Source organism: Ammospiza nelsoni, unplaced genomic scaffold, assembly GCF_027579445.1.
Source record: "Ammospiza nelsoni isolate bAmmNel1 unplaced genomic scaffold, bAmmNel1.pri scaffold_55, whole genome shotgun sequence".
In the NCBI taxonomy this organism is placed as follows: Eukaryota; Metazoa; Chordata; class Aves; order Passeriformes; family Passerellidae; genus Ammospiza; species Ammospiza nelsoni.
Window position 1 is genome coordinate 1,791,856 of NW_026683193.1, and position 21,559 is coordinate 1,813,414.

At 48.8% G+C, this 21,559-nt stretch overlaps 1 protein-coding gene across 1 annotated transcript in view; it reads left to right on the top strand.

Moving 5' to 3' along the window:
• The first annotated feature begins 213 nt into the window (after positions 1 to 213).
• Positions 214 to 21,559, top strand: part of LOC132087235 (serine/threonine-protein kinase PAK 3-like) — a 28,744-nt gene continuing 7,398 nt past the window's right edge. The window contains exons 1-6 of the mRNA XM_059493237.1: positions 214 to 312; positions 12,711 to 12,836; positions 14,475 to 14,600; positions 16,102 to 16,184; positions 16,583 to 16,632; positions 20,313 to 20,420. Of these exons, the coding sequence (XP_059349220.1) occupies positions 214 to 312; positions 12,711 to 12,836; positions 14,475 to 14,600; positions 16,102 to 16,184; positions 16,583 to 16,632; positions 20,313 to 20,420 (592 nt within the window). The remainder of the gene's footprint in view (positions 313 to 12,710; positions 12,837 to 14,474; positions 14,601 to 16,101; positions 16,185 to 16,582; positions 16,633 to 20,312; positions 20,421 to 21,559) is intronic.

The following is a 21,559-nucleotide window of genomic DNA, read 5'->3' on the forward strand; positions in this document are numbered from 1 at the left end:
ATGGGCTGCGGGCTGGCAACTGCTGCTCTGAGGATGTGCAGCTGCTCCTCTCTCTCAAGGCCATGGAAGGGTTGTGATGGTCTATGGGTACCCGAGGAACGATGAGCTCAGGTTGGCATTTAAGCTCCATGGGAACAAGCAGAATGAAGAGCTCACAGTGGAGATGAAATTTGCCTGTTCTTGGCTCCTCTGGTGAAACGCCAAGAAGTCCAGATGAAGCAAACACCTTCTCCCAAGAAGCTAGGAAAACCTCCGAATCCTGAGCACCTGCACTTAGCCTGGAATGGCGTGGAGGCAGCTCTAAATGCTCAGGTGAGGCAGCACTGAGGTCCTGGTATGAGAGCTGTGTAGCAGTGAGGGAAGGAAAAGGGAAGCAAAGGGAAGGCTGGGTCACTATTGGTCTTTGGGTGTGCTTCCCTTGGCGGCAACTGTACTTCTGTCAGGGAAAACAAAAGCTCCCTGAATTGTTAAAACTGAAAATCACGGACAAAGACTCTCTAACTAGTCAAAGTTAGAAAGTGGTATGTTCATTACGCTGACGGCTGGCACAGGGGAGGGTCATTCCTGAAATGTGTGACCGCTGGCCGGGCTCGGCTCGGCACGGCACAGCACAGCAGGTTCCAGCAGGACAGGGAAGGGCAAGGCCAGCAGGGAAGGGCAGGGCAGGGCACTGGGAGCAGTGACAGGCTCTGTCCCCATGCTGCATCCCATGCCTGGGTAACCATCGGGGACAGAGAGGAAGGACATTGCTCTGGCTTGGCTAGGAAAGGATGAAAAGCGGGACTTGGAAAACATTAATGTGGACTCCTTTTTAGCGGACTAGCTGGTTTTATCTCAGCATGTCCTCCTGGCAGAGTTGGCGCATTTCTCGTGATTTGGAGTCAGCTAGAGCAGCAGGAAGGGGCAGCAATTTTGTCAGCATGGATATCAAAGTCAAAGTGCTGCCCTGTGGATGGATGTTGCTTTCCTCAAAGCATTTCTGGCCTAGAGTTGTAGTGAACTCACACTGGTGTCTTCCCAAACAGCGTTGCTATTTTCTTTCCTCAGGAATCACCTTTTCCTTTTCTTCCCCCCATCTGGGGAGATCTCCAATGCAAATGCCTCCTGCAGCCAACTCCTGTCACTGTAGACTGACAAAGGAGATCTTGCAATGGAGAGAGACTCCCTAGAGCTGCTGTGGAGAGCTGAAGGGGGAAACTTTGTCCGTTAGTCTTGAAGTCGTGTTGGGGAGCTGCTTGTGCTCTGGGGGACGGACACCAATGATGTTTATCCAAGCCTTGCAGTTCATTCCAGAGTTTCTTGACACACCACAGAGACTTTGGGGTTGTCATATTGGCAAACCAATTTCAGTCTGGGCACTTCTTGAAATGCTTCAATTATCCTTTTTTTCACTTTTCTGCAGAAATATTGTCATCATCTATTCCTTCCAGAGAATCTCTTTCTACTTTTTGGAGAATTCCTTTTTCTGCCCTCCCAGATAAGCCCAATTCCCAGGGCTCCTTCCCAAAGTGAGGTGTAGCCCGTGGCCTCCACTCTCCAGCCGGAACAGAAAGAAAGCACAGAGTTTGCTGTTGTGGGAGAGGAGCTTCTCGTTCCTGCCTGCTTTCCCTTTGGGACAGGTTGGTGTGTGCTCATTTGATAAAGGCAGGTTTAAACTCTGAAGCAGTTGTGTTTCGAACTGCTCCCTTCTCGAGCTCTTCTGTGGGTATCGTTGGACAAAAGGCCTCTTGGTGGGAGCTCCCTGTGGCAGCTTAAGGAAGGAGGTTGATATTTCAGGGTTGTGCCTGCTGAAAGCAGCTGGTTTTTAGAGGTGTCCAGAATTAGGAGTGGCTCCTTTTCTCACCTGCCTGCAGAAAAGGAAGTTGCAAAGTGGGAATTTCATTTGTGGAGATGGCCACCAGGGGTGTTTACCAAGAGATGGGCTGGCAGAGAGGCAGGTCTCCTGCTAAACTGGCTGTGTGTTTGTTTTGATGGTGGGGAGGGTCAGAGATGCAGACATAGACACCAGCTGAAGGAACGGTGTAATTTACTGTAATGCAAAAGTGCAAAAAAGATTCAGAAAAGGATAAGCTAAGCAATGAACCTCAGCATTATTACAAAAGGGTGTCTCTGGTTATTAAGGAAGATACATCGCCAGGTACCCCAATGCTTTTCCCTTCATCCAGTGCTGCACATCAGCTGGGGGAAGCTGTCCCAGCCAAGCCCTGCAGAGCCACGGCCGGGAACCGGGAAATCCTGTGGTGCCTCCACCTTTGCTGGCCATGAGGCTCCCAAGTGCACTGTGAGAGTAGCCCGGCTCTGATAGTGCTGGACGAGCAATGTGCCAGAGCTTCTGCTGGGGGCACAGCTGGTTTCATTCTCCTCTTGCTCCTCGAGCCTGCCCAGGGCTCGAGAAGCAACCAAGGCCAGGTGTGGCCATGTCCGTTTTCCTCATGCAGAAAGATGCAGACGTATTTCACCAGTGAATGGCTGCAACAATATTTTTGACAGTAATACTTGGTTAAGGAGCAGATACATAGAACATTGGGTTGGAAAGATCATCTAGAGGGCAGCTTTGGCTCAGGTCCTGTTGTTGAGGCTTCAGTCAGGGTCTGTTGTTCAGGCCTTAGTCCTTTGGTATTTTGTGGTGCAAATCAAAGCTGTGCAGAGCTGGAAACAAACAAGTCTGTCTTTAGCACATTTGAGACAGGGAACAGGATTAGCCCTTCAAGGCCAGGCTAGGGCCAAGAGCAGAAGACCAGCACCCTGCTTTTGCCCAGAGGCAGCCCTGCAGAGCAAGCAGCCACTCCTGCCCAGGGCCTGAGGTGCCCGAAGCTGCCTCCCCGCTGTGCAGCTCTGCAGAGCCCGTGGGGCGCAGGGTCCTGGGCAGCCAGGGCAGCCCGGCTGCCTTGGAGCACAAGGAGTGGCCCAGAGAGAAGCTGCTGCCCTTTGCTTTGGAACTGTTCCTCAGAGTCTTGTCAATAATCCACAGTGTCTGATGTGTTTTCTTTTCCTCTCCCAACTTTACTAGAGCTTTTTGAGAAAATTGACTGAAGTAGCTTCTGCTGCTGCTGGTGGTGCTTTTGCCTGCAGGTGAGGGCAGGAGATTTGAACCAAGGACGGAGCCCATTGTTAACACCCCAGCTTTGCCAAGTCAAGAAAACCATTCACAATTGGGCAGCCAGTGCTGGGCAATTTTCCTAGATTTTGGAAAGCTCCCACCTTAAGAAATCCAAGAGATTTTCCTCCATGAGGATACCAGCAGTACCATGATGCCAATGTTTTCCACCCCGTTGTCTGTGTCTTTGGTTCTTTTGAGATTTCCTCAGTTCCCAGCAGGAATGAAATTACCTGTGATCATGTGATTTGAGAGCTCTGTGTTGTTTGTTGCCCCATGAGTGTTCATGACAAGCTGGACACCCCAGTCGTGCCTCTGTTGAGTTAAATTCATCCCAATTCTGTGCAAACAGCAGCCCCGAGATGCTGAGAAGAGCAAGCACAGTGGGTGGGTGTGCATGCACATGCCCAGGGGCTGATTGCTGTGCGGGCAGAAGGTTTTGCACTGTTGTAATTCTTCACTCTCCCAAGCTGGAGGAAGAAACCAAATCTATATGAAATGAAAATATATAAATCTATATGAAATGAAAAAATATCAAAATGAATGAAATAATACCTATTAATTTCTCATAGATGTAATTTAACATCTATATACTATTGCCGGCTGGGGGTCTCTGTACGAATCACGAACGGGACGGGACTGCTGAGGAGCGCGCCTTGAGCTGTTTGTTTTCCAGCATCAGTCTCATGACTTGGGTATGACTATGGGAAGATACCAGCAGCTCACATCTGTGGCAGCAGGCAAAGAACTTAATGGTACAGCTTCCTTGAAAAGTTTTTTGACCAATCACACAAAGCAGAAGCATATTGACAGTAGTTCTATCCAACCACTATACGCACACGTACCTTTTGTTAAAACAGTGCTTGCTTCTTTTGAATAAAATACCTGCTTGTAAGCCTTAAAACACAATGCACTGAGCTCCAGTATTAAGCTGAGAAGTTCCTAATATCTTGCTAGAGATACTTTTTTGAAGGTTAGGGAGTTGTCCTAACCAAGCATTAATACACAGACCATTGTTCTTTTTGTCCTTACTTTTCTACTTCTTCTATAACTTTTCTGCTGACAAATCTTATGGCTGCTGCTTAGCTCTAATTGCAGGTCTGCTGTTTCTGAGGTCTGCCTTTTGCAGCTTTCCCAAAACTCTCTGATTTGAAGGATTCCCACAATTCCCCCTCACGGTACAACTAAAAAGAAACCTTTGTATCCGTGTAGTTTATTAACTACCTTGCATTTCATAGCTTTACTATAGTATACCTGCTTATTACTTGCTTCAAGCATCCTTTTTGCTCGCATTAAGCCTTGCTATATTCCAACACAGCAATTTTAATGCTGTGAAAGTCCAGTCAGTTCAAAGGGCAAAAGTCATGTCTGATAACAATTACAAGTCATTGTTCCAAAAAAGTCTCGTCTGTTCCAAGGTCTTATTCAAAACCTTCCTCCATGTCTATACCTTCCTTCACCATCTGTGTGAGATTTCAAGAACTCCCTGTGAAACCATTTCCTACCTCTCTCTCTTGTGTGAGAGAAACTTCTTTGATAGTTTTGCCCATCATTTGTCACACACACCAATGTATGCAAGGTATTACTACTAGTACCACTACCAAAACACCCAATCCATAGAGACCTATGCTACAAGGTCCCCTTAGCCAAGATGCAAAGCTCCATCCTTGGAACAAATCATCTAACCATGACCCACCATCTTCTTTAATTGGAGCTGTCAAATCTTTCAGCTTTTGTATGCTTTTGAGGATGGATTCAGAGTGATCAGACAGGTTCATGCAACGCAGTCCTTCAAATTCCTCACAACCATGTCCTTGTGCCAGTAAAAGAAAATCAAGTGCTGCTCTGTTCCGTAAGGTTGCATGTCTGACAACACTAACATCATTCATCATGTCACTAATTGCAATGCAAGTAGCACTGTCTTCTTTCTTCAGCCAACACCCCAATCGCTATAATGGTTTCAGTGCCTCACCCGAGGCAAGTGGATGCAGAAATAAATTTGATGTAACTCATTTTGCAGGGCCCTAGGGTCTGAAATTGCTATAACACTTTTCTTTGTAATGATGGACAAATCTTTTTTCTCTGTGTTTTCTCTTGATGGCTTTTTTAACGATAGGTGCTTTCACAGTGAGTTGTCTGATGCTACATGGGCCACCTTTAATTTTTGAGGAATTCAGGCTCTACCTCCACAAATGAGCCAATATTCTGTTACTAATTGTTGTGGGGACTCATCTAGGTCATCTGCTTGTCAGCAGTTTCACCCTTAGGGGACACTGGGGTAGTACAATTGCACCACAAACTTGAGTATCTGTCCACAGGATGATGGGGAGTAACATTTAACTGTGGATCTCCCTGGTACTGAAAGGCAGCACAGAATTCCATTAGAAATGAACCAAGAATTCCAATTCTTGAGGTTCAGAAGGTGCTCTAAGAAGATCAGGGGCTCAATGATGCCAGCTGCTTATGGGATTGGTCTCGTTGGCAGCCTCACACCAATATTTGTCACGATTGGGTATTGGCCATTCCTTGGCTGGCACTGGCACACCGACCAAACAGGTCACAAAGGGTTTGTCTGGCCTCAAATTGGTCAAACATATGGTGTCTGAGCCTGGTGACTTGGCTAAAGCAAGGTAAACGTTCATTTTTGGTTGATCTACAGGCATATATGCACTGCAAAAGCAAGCAAGCAAAACCAACAAATGCCAGTATATCATTTGATCAAGCTCCATGTTCCTGTGCAGCTGCTTTTTGGCAAAAGCTTCCCCATCTCTTTCAGTTCTCAAGCAAATCTTTTAGCACTTGTTCAGGGACTGGCCAACTATAGGGCACTAAACTGTCCCTCTGAACTCCAATTTTTACAAATGTGGATATCTTAGAATTCTTTTGAACAAAATGGGCACCATGCTTTTGCTGAAAGAGCTCTATGATACAAACAATTTTCACAGTCCAAGAATCAACAATCAGACTCAAGATTTGTAGCTTTCACAGGTTGAACAGGGAAGGTCTGGCATGAACTATAGTTTCTCGGTGCGGCTCACGTCTGCGTGCTCAGTTCCCTGCTGGTGGAATTGTCGGTGCGCTCTTGTGTATGAGACGGTTTCATGTCCTTCGCAGGGACCCACTTAGGTCTGGCACCTGTGCAAATAAATACAAGCATACCCTTTGCCCCAAGTGATTAGTGCAAATGGTCCTTCAATTTGTCCTAACTCAAGGTTTCTGATCAAAATTTTCTTACAATTTTGCCTGTGTGCTGTTTGAAAAGTGCCTAAAAATTGGAGGATTATGTCCTGCAAATGAGCTATTCAAAGCATAAAGACATCTAAAGCTATGCTCAACACCTTATCAGAGGTGTTGCTTGGATCCCCCTTTTGTTGACCTAGAATGGGTTTTACAGTGTGGTGCGTCCTTTCAACAATTGCCTGACCTGTGTGGGAATAGGGAATTCCAAAAGTGTGGCAAACACTCCAGTCCATCAGAAATGTTGCCAATTTTTGAGCTCTGCATGTGGGGCCATTTGTCAGTTTTTGCCTCGTGGGGGATCAGTTTGGCGAGCTCTGGACTCCAGTGACACTGACAAGGACAAAAGCAAAAGACGAGAGGCGGTCTTTCTTCTCGGGACCAAAGTCCCACTGCTTTAATGGAGAACAACTCCAGGAGAGAAAGGGGAGAAAGGGAGCATCTAGGAGAGGAAAGAGGATGTCCAGGAGAGGAAAGAGAGCGTCCACCTGGTGGCAGGAGATTTTTAACCCTGGAGGAGGGGGGGTGGTAGAAAGGAACTACCATAGGTCAACATACGTAAATCACCACACTGTAGTTTTCTGCATAAATTGCTGCACTTGTTGCAAACAAAATCCTAAAATCTCCCCAAATACAACCATTCAGTCCCAAATGCTCACAATGAGGGAGAAAAACCACTCAACCCCCCTGTATACCCAGGCACCCGGTGTCACAGGGAGTACCAACCCCTGCAACTACAAAGTCCATACACACAAGCTCACCGGGAAAGGAGTATCTCTTTATGAGGGGACAGAGTGCTCGCTTTTCTCAACACAACACACACCATAAATCACAACAGCATCCACCCACATCATCTTCCTCAAACATTCACACACTGAAAACACAACCACAATTACAACACACAGGAAAAATTGCAGCAATAAAACAGGATTTGCTCAATTCACCCCCAGAATTGCTAGCAGGTCCTTATTGACACAGCAAATCCTTTCTGCTGGCGGCCAGACCCAAACCCAAACTGTACAGGCGTACGTTGTGCGCAGGACATCTCTGTGTGACTTAGGAACAGCCCTTCCTCTGCGTTCGCCGTACGGGTTACTTTATACAGAGTTAAACATTCCCTTTCTCCACAGTCCCAGCAGTCTTGTCTGTCCTCCATGAGGGACAGCCAAGAGCGGAGGTGCCTCCAGGAAAGGAATGTCCTGGCAGTGCCCAGAGACGTCCACAGCGCGGCTGTTCTCGCTGGAGCAGAGAAGCGTTCCTGGCGCGGTCACCAAATGAGGTGTGGAATAGAACTCACCACAGCTGAAGTTAGAAGGTGGTGTGTTTATTACAGCACCAGGCACAGGAGGAGTTGTCTCCTAAAGACATGTGTGAAGAATCACTGGCTCTCTACTTATCTAAAATATCTTACACATTCATATAATTCCCAAAAAACCCAACACATATTCATTAGGTAACACTGCCTACCCTCCTTTGTATTAAAATGTATTATAATTGAGTCCAAAGTTCCTTCACATTTCTGCAGTCTTTCACTTCAAATGGGTTGGTGGGTTTTAAAGTGGGGAATGGTGTCCTTCTGATGAAGGCCAAGACGTCTTCCTCAATTTGACCTCTTTCCTTATGACCTGTTGGCAGGCTTTTGCACTTCTTGGCTATAGCTGAAGTTTCGGGGCCCAGGTGCAGGCTCTGGTCCTCTTCTTTGTCACAAAGAAATCCGCATCCCATCCTGCTTCTTTAAACATAGTAAAGACAGGCAAGGGATATATTACCCTAGCCTTAACTACCTTACCTGCAAAACATTAACTATCCCTTATTATTTCTACTCTTCTTGCTATACTCCTTCCCCCTAACTAAATCTTGCTGAAATTTTAACTCTTCCAGTTCTTTTAAATCCTTGATTCATTGGCCTCATCTCGCCAGCCATGTGTGAGCCAATGACGTAACTGGGAAATTCCACTCCTGAGCAGGAGATATAGGGCCCGGTTCTGAGCTGGAAGGGTGAGAAGGATGAGATGCACACCATTTTCATCCAGGGGATGTCCTGAAAGTGCACTGCCTACCTTCCCCTGCAGCCGAGCACCATGCTCCACCTCCTTCTCCTGCTCCACAGATTTTTAGGAATCCAGGGGTTGCTGTGTATTATTTGCTATTGCAACTAATAGAATGAATTTGCTTTGCAAGCCCTGTTTTGTCCTGGGCTCTTTTGTGCATGGGGCTCCTCCTGAACCTGTGACAAAGGCCAGCAGGGACCTACAGGACACTCCTATACTCATGTCAGGAAATTCTGAGAAGTGCTTTAAGTATCAATAAGTCAAAAGGTATCAATCAGTAAATCAAATAATTTGGCGGAATATTTAGCCTGTGAGTTTTAGCAAAGTATTGAAAATGTCTTAGATCCATGGGTACAAAGAAGTAAGTGAGATTGCTGGATGTGCACGTATCAGGGAAGTGATTCCCCACACACCCAGTGCTGAGATCAAGTATTGCCTCTCTTCTAACCCTGAGCTGGCAGCAGGGATCAGGCCCTGCTTGGTAACATTCATTTTGAAGACTTCTGTTGAGCAGGTAAGAATGGTCCAAATTAAATCTTTTCCAGCTGTTTCCCTTTGGTTCACCTGTTTGAGGGTTAAAATTCTGTGCTGCAGGTGTCCTGGGTGTGTGCAGAGCAGAGCAGCCCCAGAAACCCCTTGGCTTGCCCACCAGTTGTCATGCCTTGCTGCCAGGTGTGCCCAGCTGTGGCAGGAGAAGGAGCCCGCAGCGCAGTGGGCACCGTGCCCTGCCCAGCCGGGGCTCTCTGGCACAGAGCAGCAGCAGCGCCAGCACCGTTCAACCCGCTCCTGCCTTGGCTTCCCCTGGCACACAGAAGCCTCTGGAAATCAGCACCGCCAGCAGCGTTCCCAGCTTGGAGCAGCTGCTGCTGGCGGGCAGATGCTGCCGGTTCGACTGCTGCCAAAGGGCAAGAAAGGCAGAGATGTACATGCACCAGAGCTCTGGGCATGTCCAAGAAAGGTGCAAATATTTGGAGAGATTTGTTAGGAAGGATTTCAGTTGTGATGCCAACAGTGCCTTCTCTCCTGGTTCTGTGTGTTCTAGACAAGTAATGCAATGGTTGGCTCTGACAATTAAGAAGCAGATGTTATGTGGATGTTCAAATGTGTAGTGATGATATTGTTATATATCCTCCCATAGTCCTCTTTCTCCTCCCCTTTGTAATAGCCTTGGTAGTCAGGGCATTTGGGGAGGGCTGGCTTGTGACCAGCAGGCAGGGGGAAACAACATCTGTCCTGCAGTCAAGGTGCAAGAAAGTAATCTCCACCAATGGACAGCAGAGAAAAAGTTGACTGACAAAACTTTTGGAGGGGCTAAGGGTATAAAAGGCAGAGCATCCTCTTTGTAGATGAGCACATGTCTGCTAGTCATGGAGGCTCTCAATGCTGCAATCATTCCTTATTCATTCCTTTGTTAATGTTTAATATACCTTTAAAATGTTAAAAGTGAGAGTCATTTCTCGCACTTGCAATGCTGTGGGCCATTGTCTTGGTCTGATTTCCTTTGCTTGGGTGCCATCTGAGTGCTCAGTTGGGGTACAGACTGTACGTGCTTGGGGCACTCCTGGAGTTCCTCTTGGATCCCTTGAAAGACAGGGTTTGGCCCATGAGGGGAATTTGTGCTGCTTTGTGACAGAGGAGAACTTCCCAGGCTCTTTTGTGTTTGCTGTAGGGAAGGTTGGGTATTGCTTTGCATAAACTCACAGACCAACACAGAGCTGTTCCTTTGTGATGTCAGGGCATGGTTGCCACGTCGTCATAGTGACATCAGAAGGTTGCCTTGGTGCACAGAAGGCCTGAGTGTCAGAGCAGCCCTAGGCCTGCTCAGATCAGGAGAACCTTCCTGGTCAAAGCATGTGTCAGTAGGCAGCTGCCTACTGACAAGAGGCTTGTTTATTTAGCTTTTAGAGAAGTTGCAGAAATGCCAATAATGAACCATCTCGCCACTGCAGCTTTTGCTGCATATGGCATTGCTTATTCCATTTATTATTTTACGAATTTCGCACGTAAGTAGAGGTTTCCCTTCCGTTTAGGTTATGGTGTAACCTAACCTGGGTTTTCTATGTCTTCCTTCTCTTACTTAGTGACTGAGTGTCTGATTTTGAAACAGAAAGAGCATTAGGGTGCCACTGCTTTGGTAAAGCTCCTGTCAAGGCATTCATCTAAAAAGGGAGTGTCTGTAGCCACAGGGGCAGCATTTGCAAGGGAACCTGCAGGGCTTCCATTCCCTCCACAGGAGAGTCTGTGGCAGCAGAGTCTGTCATTTCCTCAGTTTGCTGGGACAAGCAAGACACCTTGGAAAATGTAGACTGGCAGACCTTCTTGGAATGCCTTTTAAAATCTCTGCAGTTGTTCCCAGAATTCAGAGAAAGCTTCTTTCTTTTTAAATTTTGTCATGAAAGGATTTGACTAACTTGACCTTTTACTGAGTGCTAAAATAGTTGTTCCCTTGGAAAGCAAGTGCAAACTCTAAAGCAGTGAGTGTCTGCTCCTGAACCTCAGAGGTGCTGCTGTGCTCTTCCACAATAGAACTGACATAGCTCAGGGGGATTTTGGGGAACCTTTTCTGGGACACTGTTTCCTGAAAGTTAATCAGAATTAGTGCATGACACTGATTGAAAAAAGAAGGAGTACCTGAAAGAGAGGATTTCAGAAGCTGTCATGTGTTTGGTAGAACAGGAGCATTGAGTGTTAAAGATCAATTTGCATTTTCTAGATCAAAGTTATATTCATTTACTGGCTAAACTGGCTGCAGTGTAGGCACAAGCAAGAAGATTGTCCTGATCTCTTGCTGGCTGTGTGAATGAAATGTGTCTCCTGGAGGGATGTTGTGAAACGGGAAATCATCTCTGTTTGGGTTGACTTGCTCTGTGGGATTCAGCAGCCCAGCAGTTTTATGAGAGCATCTGGTTCATTTTCCCTTCCAAATACAGGACACCTGAAGCGTGTATTCAGCAGTGCTGAAGATCCGGAGGTGAGTGAGAAAGGAGCATTTCATGTTCCTGGTGATTAAGAATTGTAGAGGAAGATGTGAGCTTGGCCAGTAGCAGTAGAGTGTAGAGGGCCAGCTAGGAAGGCTGAAAGAAAATACATATTAATGCCTACAACAAAAATAACAAAGGCATGAGTGGATATTTTAAAATTTCCATCTCAGAGCTTGGAAGAACTACAAATCCAGTTTTGCAGAGAGAACCTTGCTTGCTGACGGCAGATAGGGTGGAATATTTACTTAAGAGCAAATTCCTGTACAGTTGAATTAGACCATTTTGAATTAGTCAGAGTGCCTTAAAATTCTATTCTTATCAAACTTTATGATATCTACTTAGAAGATGTCGTTGTAGAAAAGGAAGGACATCTTGCAATGGTGCCTGCTGTATCTGAAGTGAAATGGGCACCATTGTGTCTGGGGACCTGCGTGGCCCAAAAGGACGCAGGGCTGGTGGTCTTGAGTAGCTGAAGATGAGGCAGCGTGTGGCCAGGTGGCCAAGAAGGCCAAGGGCATGGTGGCCTGTGTCAGCAGCAGTGGGGCAGCAGGAGCAGGGCAGTGAGCGTGGCCCTGTGCTGGGCAGTGCCGCGGCCACAGCTGGAGTGCTGTGTGCACTGTGGGCCCCTGGAAAACAGAGAGTCATTGAGGGGCTGCAGCGTGTGCACAGAGGGACAGGGGAGCTGGGCAAGGGGGTGGAGCACAAGGCCCGTGAGGAGGTGCTGAGGGAGCTTCAGCCTGGACAATGGGAGGCTCTTGAGGCACCTCCAGGCAGACTTCCATCAATCCCTGCATGACAGTGCTCAGCACAAGGGCTGTTTCAGTGCCAAACATGCCATCACTGCATCCAAGGGCTTTAGACACTGGAGTGGGCGACACTTCCATCTGGTGGTTTGTTGGCTCCTAGGTTTGCAAGCACGAGATAGGCTGTTCATTTTCCTGTTCATCCAGCAAGCCAAGATGCTTCTGCACAGCGTTTTCTGCTTTTTCCTGCCCTGGATGGGATTCTGATCCAGTTTTAGGTTTCCACATCTGCAGCAGCAGTAGCAAAGGCATTGCTGTTGCTTTCCTTGTTTACCATTTCAGTGCTTTCAAGAACTAAAAGCTCTGTTTTTCTGAGATAACCTTGCTTGCTGATAGCAGCCAGGCAGGAGAATCAACTTCATATCCATCTAGAGTGCTGTTGAATTGTCTCTTTTTAATTTGGTGGCTGTGACTTAGAACCCCTCTGTCGCCATGAAATGTTACGACTTTTTCCTTAGAAGATGTGGTGGTAGCTGTTAAAAGAAATGAGGTTCTACATGATAGGTACCGGGCTGTCCCTCATGCTTCTCTCTTGCCACAGATGACAGAAGCAAGAGCCGTCTCTCCCCTGGCTCCCGCTGCTCCTGGAGAAGAAGCCAAAGAGGAGCAAAATGAGGTGGATGACAACAACCCTCCAACGTTGTTCTCACCGCCCTATTCCCGACCTGTAAGTGCCAGTTGTGTGTGGTGCTGTCTTTAGTGCAAGGCAGAGCTGCAAGTTTTGGAGCAGCCAGCACTTTGCTGTTGCAGGCTGAGGATGCTGGGTGCTGGAGTCCTGCCAGGAGCTAGGGATTTCCACCAGGCAGCCACCGCACAACTTGGCCTTTGACCTGTCATGTTGAGGCCGCAAAGGGCTGGTGCCTCTGGGAGAGCATCTGGCTGCTTGGCTCAGGGAAGCTCTATCGCTTGGCTTCTGCAGTGCTATGGCCAAGAGCAAAGGAGGAGGTGCTGGAGGTGCCAGGGCTTGGTTTGTTTGTTTTCCCTTTATGGCAAGGTGTGTTTGGCTTGTGAAAGTGGTCTGCACTTTCCTTGAGCAGTTTTTCACTGGTAGAGTCTAATTTGGGCACACTGTCTTTTGGCTTTTGATAAGCTGCAAAGGGAGGATTGTGTTGTCCATGCAGCTGTGGGGGGCCATTCTTGTCCCATGTGGAAAAGGAACAAAGTGCGGAGTTGCGACGCCGCCTTGTCAGGCCAAAAGCAGAAGCGGCCAGTTTCTGTTGGGGCATATTTTGGTGTAGTCCGCAGCTTTAGCAAGTGCCTTGGAGCCATGAGTGCGGGTTAAGCTGCAAGTCCTTGCCTGCTGTCTTGTGTTTCTCGGAAGAGGTAGACCATCTTGCAATGGTGCCTGCTGTATCTGAAGTGAAATGGGCACCATTGTGTCTGGGGAGCTGCGTGGCCCAAAAGGACGCAGGGCTGGTGGCCTTGAGTAGCTGAAGATGAGGCAGAGTGTGGCCAGGTGGCCAAGAAGGCGAAGGGCATGGTGGCCTGTGTCAGCAGCAGTGGGGCAGCAGGAGCAGGACAGTGAGCGTGGCCCTGTGCTGGGCAGCGCCGCGGCCACAGCTGGAGTGCTGTGTGCACTGTGGGCCCCTGGGAAGCAGAGAGTCATGGAGGGGCTGCAGCGTGTGCACAGAAGGACAGGGGAGCTGGGCAAGGGGGTGGAGCACAAGGCCCGTGAGGAGGTGCTGAGGGAGCTTCAGCCTGGACAATGGGAGGCTCTTGAGGCACCTCCAGGCAGACTTCCATCAATCCCTGCATGACAGTGCTCAGCACAAGGGCTGTTTCAGTGCCAAACATGCCATGACTGTATCCAAGGGCTTTAGACACTGGAGTGGGTGACACTTCCATCTTGTGGTTTGTTGGCTCCTTGGTTTGCAAGCACGAGATAGGCTGTTCATTTTCCTGTTTATCCAGCAAGCCAAGATGCTTCTGCACAGCGTTTTCTGCTTTTTCCTGCCCTGGATGGGATTCTGATCCAGTTTTAGGTTTCCACATCTGCAGCAGCAGTAGCAAAGGCATTGCTGTTGCTTTCCTTGTTTACCATTTCAGTGCTTTCAAGAACTAAAAGCTCTGTTTTTCTGAGATAACCTTGCTTGCTGATAGCAGCCAGGCAGGAGAATCAACTTCATATCCATCTAGAGTGCTGTTGAATTGTCTCTTTTTAATTTGGTGGCTGTGACTTAGAACCCCTCTGTCGCCATGAAATGTTACGACTTTTTCCTTAGAAGATGTGGTGGTAGCTGTTAAAAGAAATGAGGTTCTACATGATAGGTACCGGGCTGTCCCTCATGCTTCTCTCTTGCCACAGATGACAGAAGCAAGAGCCGTCTCTCCCCTGGCTCCCGCTGCTCCTGGAGAAGAAGCCAAAGAGGAGCAAAATGAGGTGGATGACAACAACCCTCCAACGTTGTTCTCACCGCCCTATTCCCGACCTGTAAGTGCCAGTTGTGTGTGGTGCTGTCTTTAGTGCAAGGCAGAGCTGCAAGTTTTGGAGCAGCCAGCACTTTGCTGTTGCAGGCTGAGGATGCTGGGTGCTGGAGTCCTGCCAGGAGCTAGGGATTTCCACCAGGCAGCCACCGCACAACTTGGCCTTTGACCTGTCATGTTGAGGCCGCAAAGGGCTGGTGCCTCTGGGAGAGCATCTGGCTGCTTGGCTCAGGGAAGCTCTATCGCTTGGCTTCTGCAGTGCTATGGCCAAGAGCAAAGGAGGAGGTGCTGGAGGTGCCAGGGCTTGGTTTGTTTGTTTTCCCTTTATGGCAAGGTGTGTTTGGCTTGTGAAAGTGGTCTGCACTTTCCTTGAGCAGTTCTTCACTGGTAAAGTCTAATTTGGGCACACTGTCTTTTGGCTTTTGATAAGCTGCAAAGGGAGGATTGTGTTGTCCATGCAGCTGTGGGGGCCCATTCTTGTCCCATGTGGAAAAGGAACAAAGTGCGGAGTTGCGACGCCGCCTTGTCAGGCCAAAAGCAGAAGCGGCCAGTTTCTGTTGGGGCATATTTTGGTGTAGTCCGCAGCTTCGGCAAGTGCCTTGGAGCCATGAGTGCGGGTTAAGCTGCAAGTCCTTGCCTGCTGTCTTGTGTTTCTCGGAAGAGGTAGACCATCTTGCAATGGTGCCTGCTGTATCTGAAGTGAAATGGGCACCATTGTGTCTGGGGAGCTGCGTGGCCCAAAAGGACGCAGGGCTGGTGGCCTTGAGTAGCTGAAGATGAGGCAGCGTGTGGCCAGGTGGCCAAGAAGGCCAAGGGCATGGTGGCCTGTGTCAGCAGCAGTGGGGCAGCAGGAGCAGGCCAGTGAGCGTGGCCCTGTGCTGGGCAGCGCCGCGGCCACAGCTGGAGTGCTGTGTGCACTGTGGGCCCCTGGGAAGCAGAGAGTCATGGAGGGGCTGCAGCGTGTGCACAGAAGGACAGGGGAGCTGGGCAAGGGGGTGGAGCACAAGGCCAGTGAGGAGGTGCTGAGGGAGCTTCAGCCTGGACAATGGGAGGCTCTTGAGGCACCTCCAGGCAGACTTCCATCAATCCCTGCATGACAGTGCTCAGCACAAGGGCTGTTTCAGTGCCAAACATGCCATCACGGCATCCAAGGGCTTTAGACACTGGAGTGGGTGCCACTTCCATCTTGTGGTTTGTGAGTTTCCTAGGAGGAGAAGCCCTATTCATTTTCTCTTTTTCCAGCAAGTAGGGATGCTTCCGCAAAAACTTTCCTGTCCTTATAGGCACTGGAAGGGATTCTGAGCCCTTTTTACTTTTCCATATCTGCTAAGCAGTTGCAAAGACCTTGCTGGCTCTTTCCTACTTTTCCATTTCAGAGCTTTCAAGAACCAAAAGCTGCCTTTTGCAGAGATAAATTTTCCTGCAAATAGCCAGGGAGGAATATCGAAGTCATAGCCATGTGCTGTTTTTTTGAATGTGCCCATTTTAATCTGGTTGGAGTGACTTAGAATGCCATTGCTAACAAAGTTGATGATTTCTCCTTAGAAGAGGTGGCGGTGGGTATGAGGAGAAACAAGGTTATAGGCATCAGGTAACGTCGTGTCCTTATGATTCTCTCTTGCCACAGGTGAGGAAAGCAAGAGCCGTCTTCCCCCTGGCTCTCTCTGCTATTGAAGAAGAAGCCAGAGAGAAGGATAATGAGAAAGACGACCACTGCCTTTGTCCAGCCATGGTCAGACCACGGCCTGCTCATCATTTCAAGAGAGTAAGTGCCCGTTGTGGGGGGCGCTGTCTTTAGTGCAAGGCAGAGATGCAAGTTTCTGAGCAGCCAGCACTTGCTGTGTCTGGCCGAGAATGCTGAGTACCGGAATCCTGCAGGACGTAGCCATTTCCTGCAGGGAGTGACAGCGAGAAATTGGCCTTTGACCTGTCCTGTTGGGGCAGTGCAGAGTTGGGGGCTTCAGCTGAGCTTCTGTCTGCTTGGTTCAGGGAAGCTCCATCTCTGGGCTTCTGCGATGTCATGGCCAAGGGCACACATGGTAGTGCTGGAGGTCAAAAGGCTTTGTTTGCTTCTTTTCCCTTTTTGGAAAGGTGTCTTTGGCTTGTGGGAGTGTTCTGCAGTTTTCTTGAGTCATTCTTCACTTGTAGAGACACTGTTGGCCCAGCTGTGTTTTGGCTTTTGGGAAGGTTCAAACACCAGATGGGGAAACTTTCGGCTGATCTGTTTAGTGGTGAAGAATGAAGCTTTGGCAAGTGCATTGGAGCCAAGAGTGGGGGTGATGCTGCAAGTCCTTGACTGCTGTCTTGTGTTGCTCAGAACAGGAAGGCCAACCTGCAGTTGTTCCTGCTGTATCTGAGGTGAAATGGGCACCTTTGTGGCTGCGGAGCTGCATGGGCCTAAAGGACGCGGGGTTGCTGCCGGCCTTGAGTAGCTGCAGATGAGTCAGCGTGTGGCCAGGGGGCCAAGAAGGCCAAGGGCATGGTGGCCTGTGTCAGCAGCAGTGGGGCAGCAGGAGCAGGGCAGTGAGCGTGGCCCTGTGCTGGGCAGCGCCGCGGCCACAGCTGGAGTGCTGTGTGCAGTTGTGGGCCCCTGGGAAGCAGAGAGTCATTGAGGGGCTGCAGCGTGTGCACAGAAGGACAGGGGAGCTGGGCAAGGGGGTGGAGCACAAGGCCAGTGAGGAGGTGCTGAGGAAGCTTCAGCCTGGACAATGGGAGGCTCTTGAGGCACCTCCAGGCAGACTTCCATCAATCCCTGCAGGACAGTGCTCAGCACAAGGGCTGTTTCAGTGCCAAACTTGCCATCCCTGCATCCAAGGGCTTAAGATATGGAGTGGTTGACACTTCCATCTTGTGGTTTGTGGGTTTCCTAGGAGGAAAAGCCCTGTTCATTTTCTCTTTTTCCAGCAAGCAAGGATGCTGCTGCGCCCTCTTTTCTGCCCTTATCAGGCTCTGGAAGGCATTTCGCACCCTTTTTTTACCTTGATGCAGATGGAGCATTTGTGTTTCCAAGCCTTCATGCATGGCCTTAAAGATCACTTTGGGTTTAACACTGTCTCTGTTTTTCAACAGCCCTGAGAATCACTGTGTGACGTGTTTGGAAATTTAGCAGGAGGTCAATATCCTTGCATTCCATCTGCTCCTTAGAGATCACAGAAACTGGAAGGGGCTGATCTGCATTTCTATTCCAGCCACTTTAGCACTGTCAGTGTGGTTGAGTCCAAGAGAACTTGCCCGAGCACAGATGCACAAAGAGTGCAGTTCCCACTGCAATGCTCTGGGTCTGACTCCTTTCCATAAGGACCTACAATCTCCACATTCCCCAAGAATGTGCTTTTGTGAGGAACAGGAGAACAATTTCAGGATTGCTGCTGATCGGCACACTGGCTACCAGGTTTGATGTGTGCAGCAACAGAGAGGGCAGTAACTGGAGATTATAGTAGTGAGATCTATCTGTCTATCTTCCTACCTATCTATCTATGTAACATTTACATAACTGAATCTTCCTGGCTCTGGCCCAAGGCAGTTGGGGATGCAAAGATCACCAAAAGCATCCCTTCTGGAGAGGATTAGAGACATGTTCCCTCGACCAATTCTGAGCAGGCAGAGATGTTTCCCCCTCCAGATATGATGGTTTTTCCATTCAGAATTGTTTTCCTCCTTAGGCTTTTTGTGTCCTGATGTCTCCTATTAATTCTTTCAATTTCTGCCTGTCCTAGAGAGGTGCAACAATTCCATGTTTAGGTGGTGTTTGGTGACTCTGGTCATACATGCCATGCATTACATGACACATGGTTTCCTTCACTGGCTTCCTCAGGGCTGTAAGTGCATTCGTTCATGGGACCTTAGGAGAGTGTCTTTTTCTGCTGGTCAGAATTCTCAGTTGACAAAAGAGGGAGAAGAAACACTTTGGTCTTCCTCCATGTACTCAGGTGGCCATAGAGGCTCTGTGACCTCCATCAGAGATCTTTGCATGCATCCTCATCTCCTGAATGACCAGGTTTTCTAGCAAGAGAGTGGATGTCAGAAAGGCAGAAATGCTGGTGCAGGCCTGAAGAGAACATGAACTCCAGGAGTGTCTCTCACAAGGGCTGAGCTCACCCAGGATGCCACCTGCAGAGCCAGGATGGAGCTGTGGGACATGGTGGGGTGTCAGTCACTACTGAAAGACAAACAGGACATGGCAGAAGCAGAGGGAGGCCCTCACCAGACCCTTGAGAAATGCCTCACCTTCCCTGTCAGCTGCCTGAGAGGCTGTTTAAGCTTCAATCCCAGATGGCCCCTGATTATAAGGCCAGGGTCACTTTGGAATCTGTGCCTCCTCTCGGGCAGAGAATGACCCAGCAGAGCAGCAGCACAGTGCTTTTGGAACGTGTGAGCCCAGCAGTCTTTGAGTCTTGACCCACAAAGGTCATGTGGGAAGTTGAAACCCATCTTCTCTTGCTTTCTGTGCAGGTGCTTCTAGAGAAAGAGCAGGAGCAGAGTGCTTCATCAGAGATGCCATGCCAGACTCAGGGAGAGCTGTTCCCAGCCCGAGAGCAGGAAGAGCAGATCAGGCAGCAGGTGGAAGAGCCACAGGAGAATGGCCAGGTGAGCCTGACTGGCCAGGAGACAGAGGGAAGGGCAGGAAGAGGGGCATAAACCAGAGCTCTTGGGACTGGGGAGGCCAGGAAGTCCCACAGGCACTGAAAGCACAGGGCCTTGGAATTTGCAGAGATCAGCCCTGGGACAGGAGGTTTGCAATGGAAGCAGATGTGGGGAGGGAAGCAGAAAGAAGTGGCTGAATAAATGTGATTTTGAGGCTGCAAGAGGAAAAAGCTGAGCTTGATGGCAGCTCCCAGTCACTTGCTCTGCATTTGTGTGCACAGAAGATCAAGGCAGAGCCACAAGCAGAGCTGCCCGAAGCTCAGAGTGCCATCATGGATGTGAAGAGAAAGAACAGGGAAGACATGGGAAGAATTCAAGAGGAGAATCTCCATCAGCACAGGAGCCATCAACAAAACCAGGTGAGTGAAAGAGTGGCAGCCACTCCACTCATGAAGTGTCCTTTCCCTTCTCCTTTACAGTCTATCAAAGGACATGTGCAGGCAGAGCTGCAGGACTCTGAGGCTAGCAACAGGGCAAGGGAGAAGAGGCTGGAGGAAGAAATGAAAATTGTCAGAGAGAAACTTAATCGCCTCCCTCAGGCTCTAGAATGAGTGAAAGTGGGATGCAGTCACTGCAGTCACCAAACTGGTGGTTTCTGCCCTTCTTGCCTTTCCACTCAGAGCAGCAGGGAGTGGGGCCATGCCTCTGAGTGCGATCCTGCTCTAGTGTGTATCACAGTCACTCTGAAGGACATTTCCTGGTGTGCTCAATCTCCACTGCTGCTCTGTTCTTCTGGCCTATTCCTGCTGTCCTTATTCCTTCAAGTGTTTGTACAGTGGAACGTGGTGACCCAGATGGAGGACTGAAACAAGCTGTCTGTATCCCTTGTCAATCTCTTCTTTGCCTTTCCTCACAGTCAACGACTCCTGGCTGACAGGGACAAGCTGTAGTGTCTGACTGCTTTGTTCTGTTTGACTTGAGGTGCAAGTGTTGACATCTCACCGGGCAGCCTGCAAAGAATTCCAGCCAATGTCTGGCAATGAAGGGCCCCAAGTTTGGAGTGAGGCACAGGAACAGTGCCCACCAGAAGTGCTCCAGGTCCAGCACATCATGGGCTCTGATCCTGCTGCCGCAGCAGCATCATCCCAAGGAAGCCTTTCTGTCGAAGCTCGGAGCTCAAGCTCGGGCAGTTACTTCATCTCCCTGAAAGAGGAGACTGAGAAGAAGCACCTGGAGATGCTGGGTACGTCTGGGGTGTTTCTTGTCTGAGGGACAGTGTGTTGTGGGCAGGTGTCAGCAGAGCTTTACCAAATGCTCCTCCTGAGTTTGGTGTCACAGGGCCATTTAGGACTCCCCAGAGGAAGTGCTGTGCTCCGAGGTAGCGAGAGAGAGCTCTGGGTGTTCCTGCTGCCTCTGAGGGCACCTTGGACTGGCTTGGGTTTGCCTGAGCTTCTCTCTCTGCTAAAGGTTGAAGCAGGGGATGTTCTGGGATCAACAGAAGGCTGTGACCTTGCAAATGATCTAGACAAGTCTTGTGTGCTAGTGCCAAACTGAACAGAATTTTTACTTTCCTAAATTCTCCTTAGACTCCTGACTTCGAACCAGTAATCAGAGCAAAAAACTTCACAGAAATGGACTGGTTTTGGAGTTTTGTCTTTTTGGTTGGGGACTTTTTTTTTTGGGAGTGGGGCCATGTTTTTGTGTTGTTTATTTTTTGTGGAGGCCTTTTTTTTTTTTCTGTGGCGGGTTTTTTTTGTGTTTTGGGTTTTTTCGGTTTATGGTTTGTGGGGCTTTTTTAGTGGAGTTGGTTTTTCTCCATCCTGAAAGCACCCTTCTGCCCCATGTCTTACTGATGGCATTTTTATGACTGCTACTGTTACCACTACTACATCTGCAGTTTATTTTGACAAGAATGCTATCTTTTTGTCAATAAGAACTATTTTGGAAGGACAACAGGTTACAGGACAAATAGAGAGCAAGAGATGTTTTCCATGTGCCCCCAAAGAAAAAAGCGATACTTTTGTAGCAACCTTTATTTAATCTTCTAGTTTTATGCTTATCAAGATGAGTCCAAGAGACGCATCCAAGTGGCATGATCAGATAAAACTGTACTACAGGCATTTCTCAGGAGAGAGCCTCCAGCCCAGCCATGGTATATTCCTCAGATCCATGGCACTTTTCCATACCCGATTCCCACTCTTTCCCATGACTGTTAGAATCCTACCCATTGGCCCAAGCCCTGCTCAGATCAGTCTCCAGGAAAACACATCAAGTCCTTTGTGATTCTGCAGCACAACCCAATGAATCTGCTTCTTGCCTGTAACAGCTGCCAGTGCTGTGCTCTCAGATAAGACCTGGTGGGGCTGAGACCAGAGCCCAGTG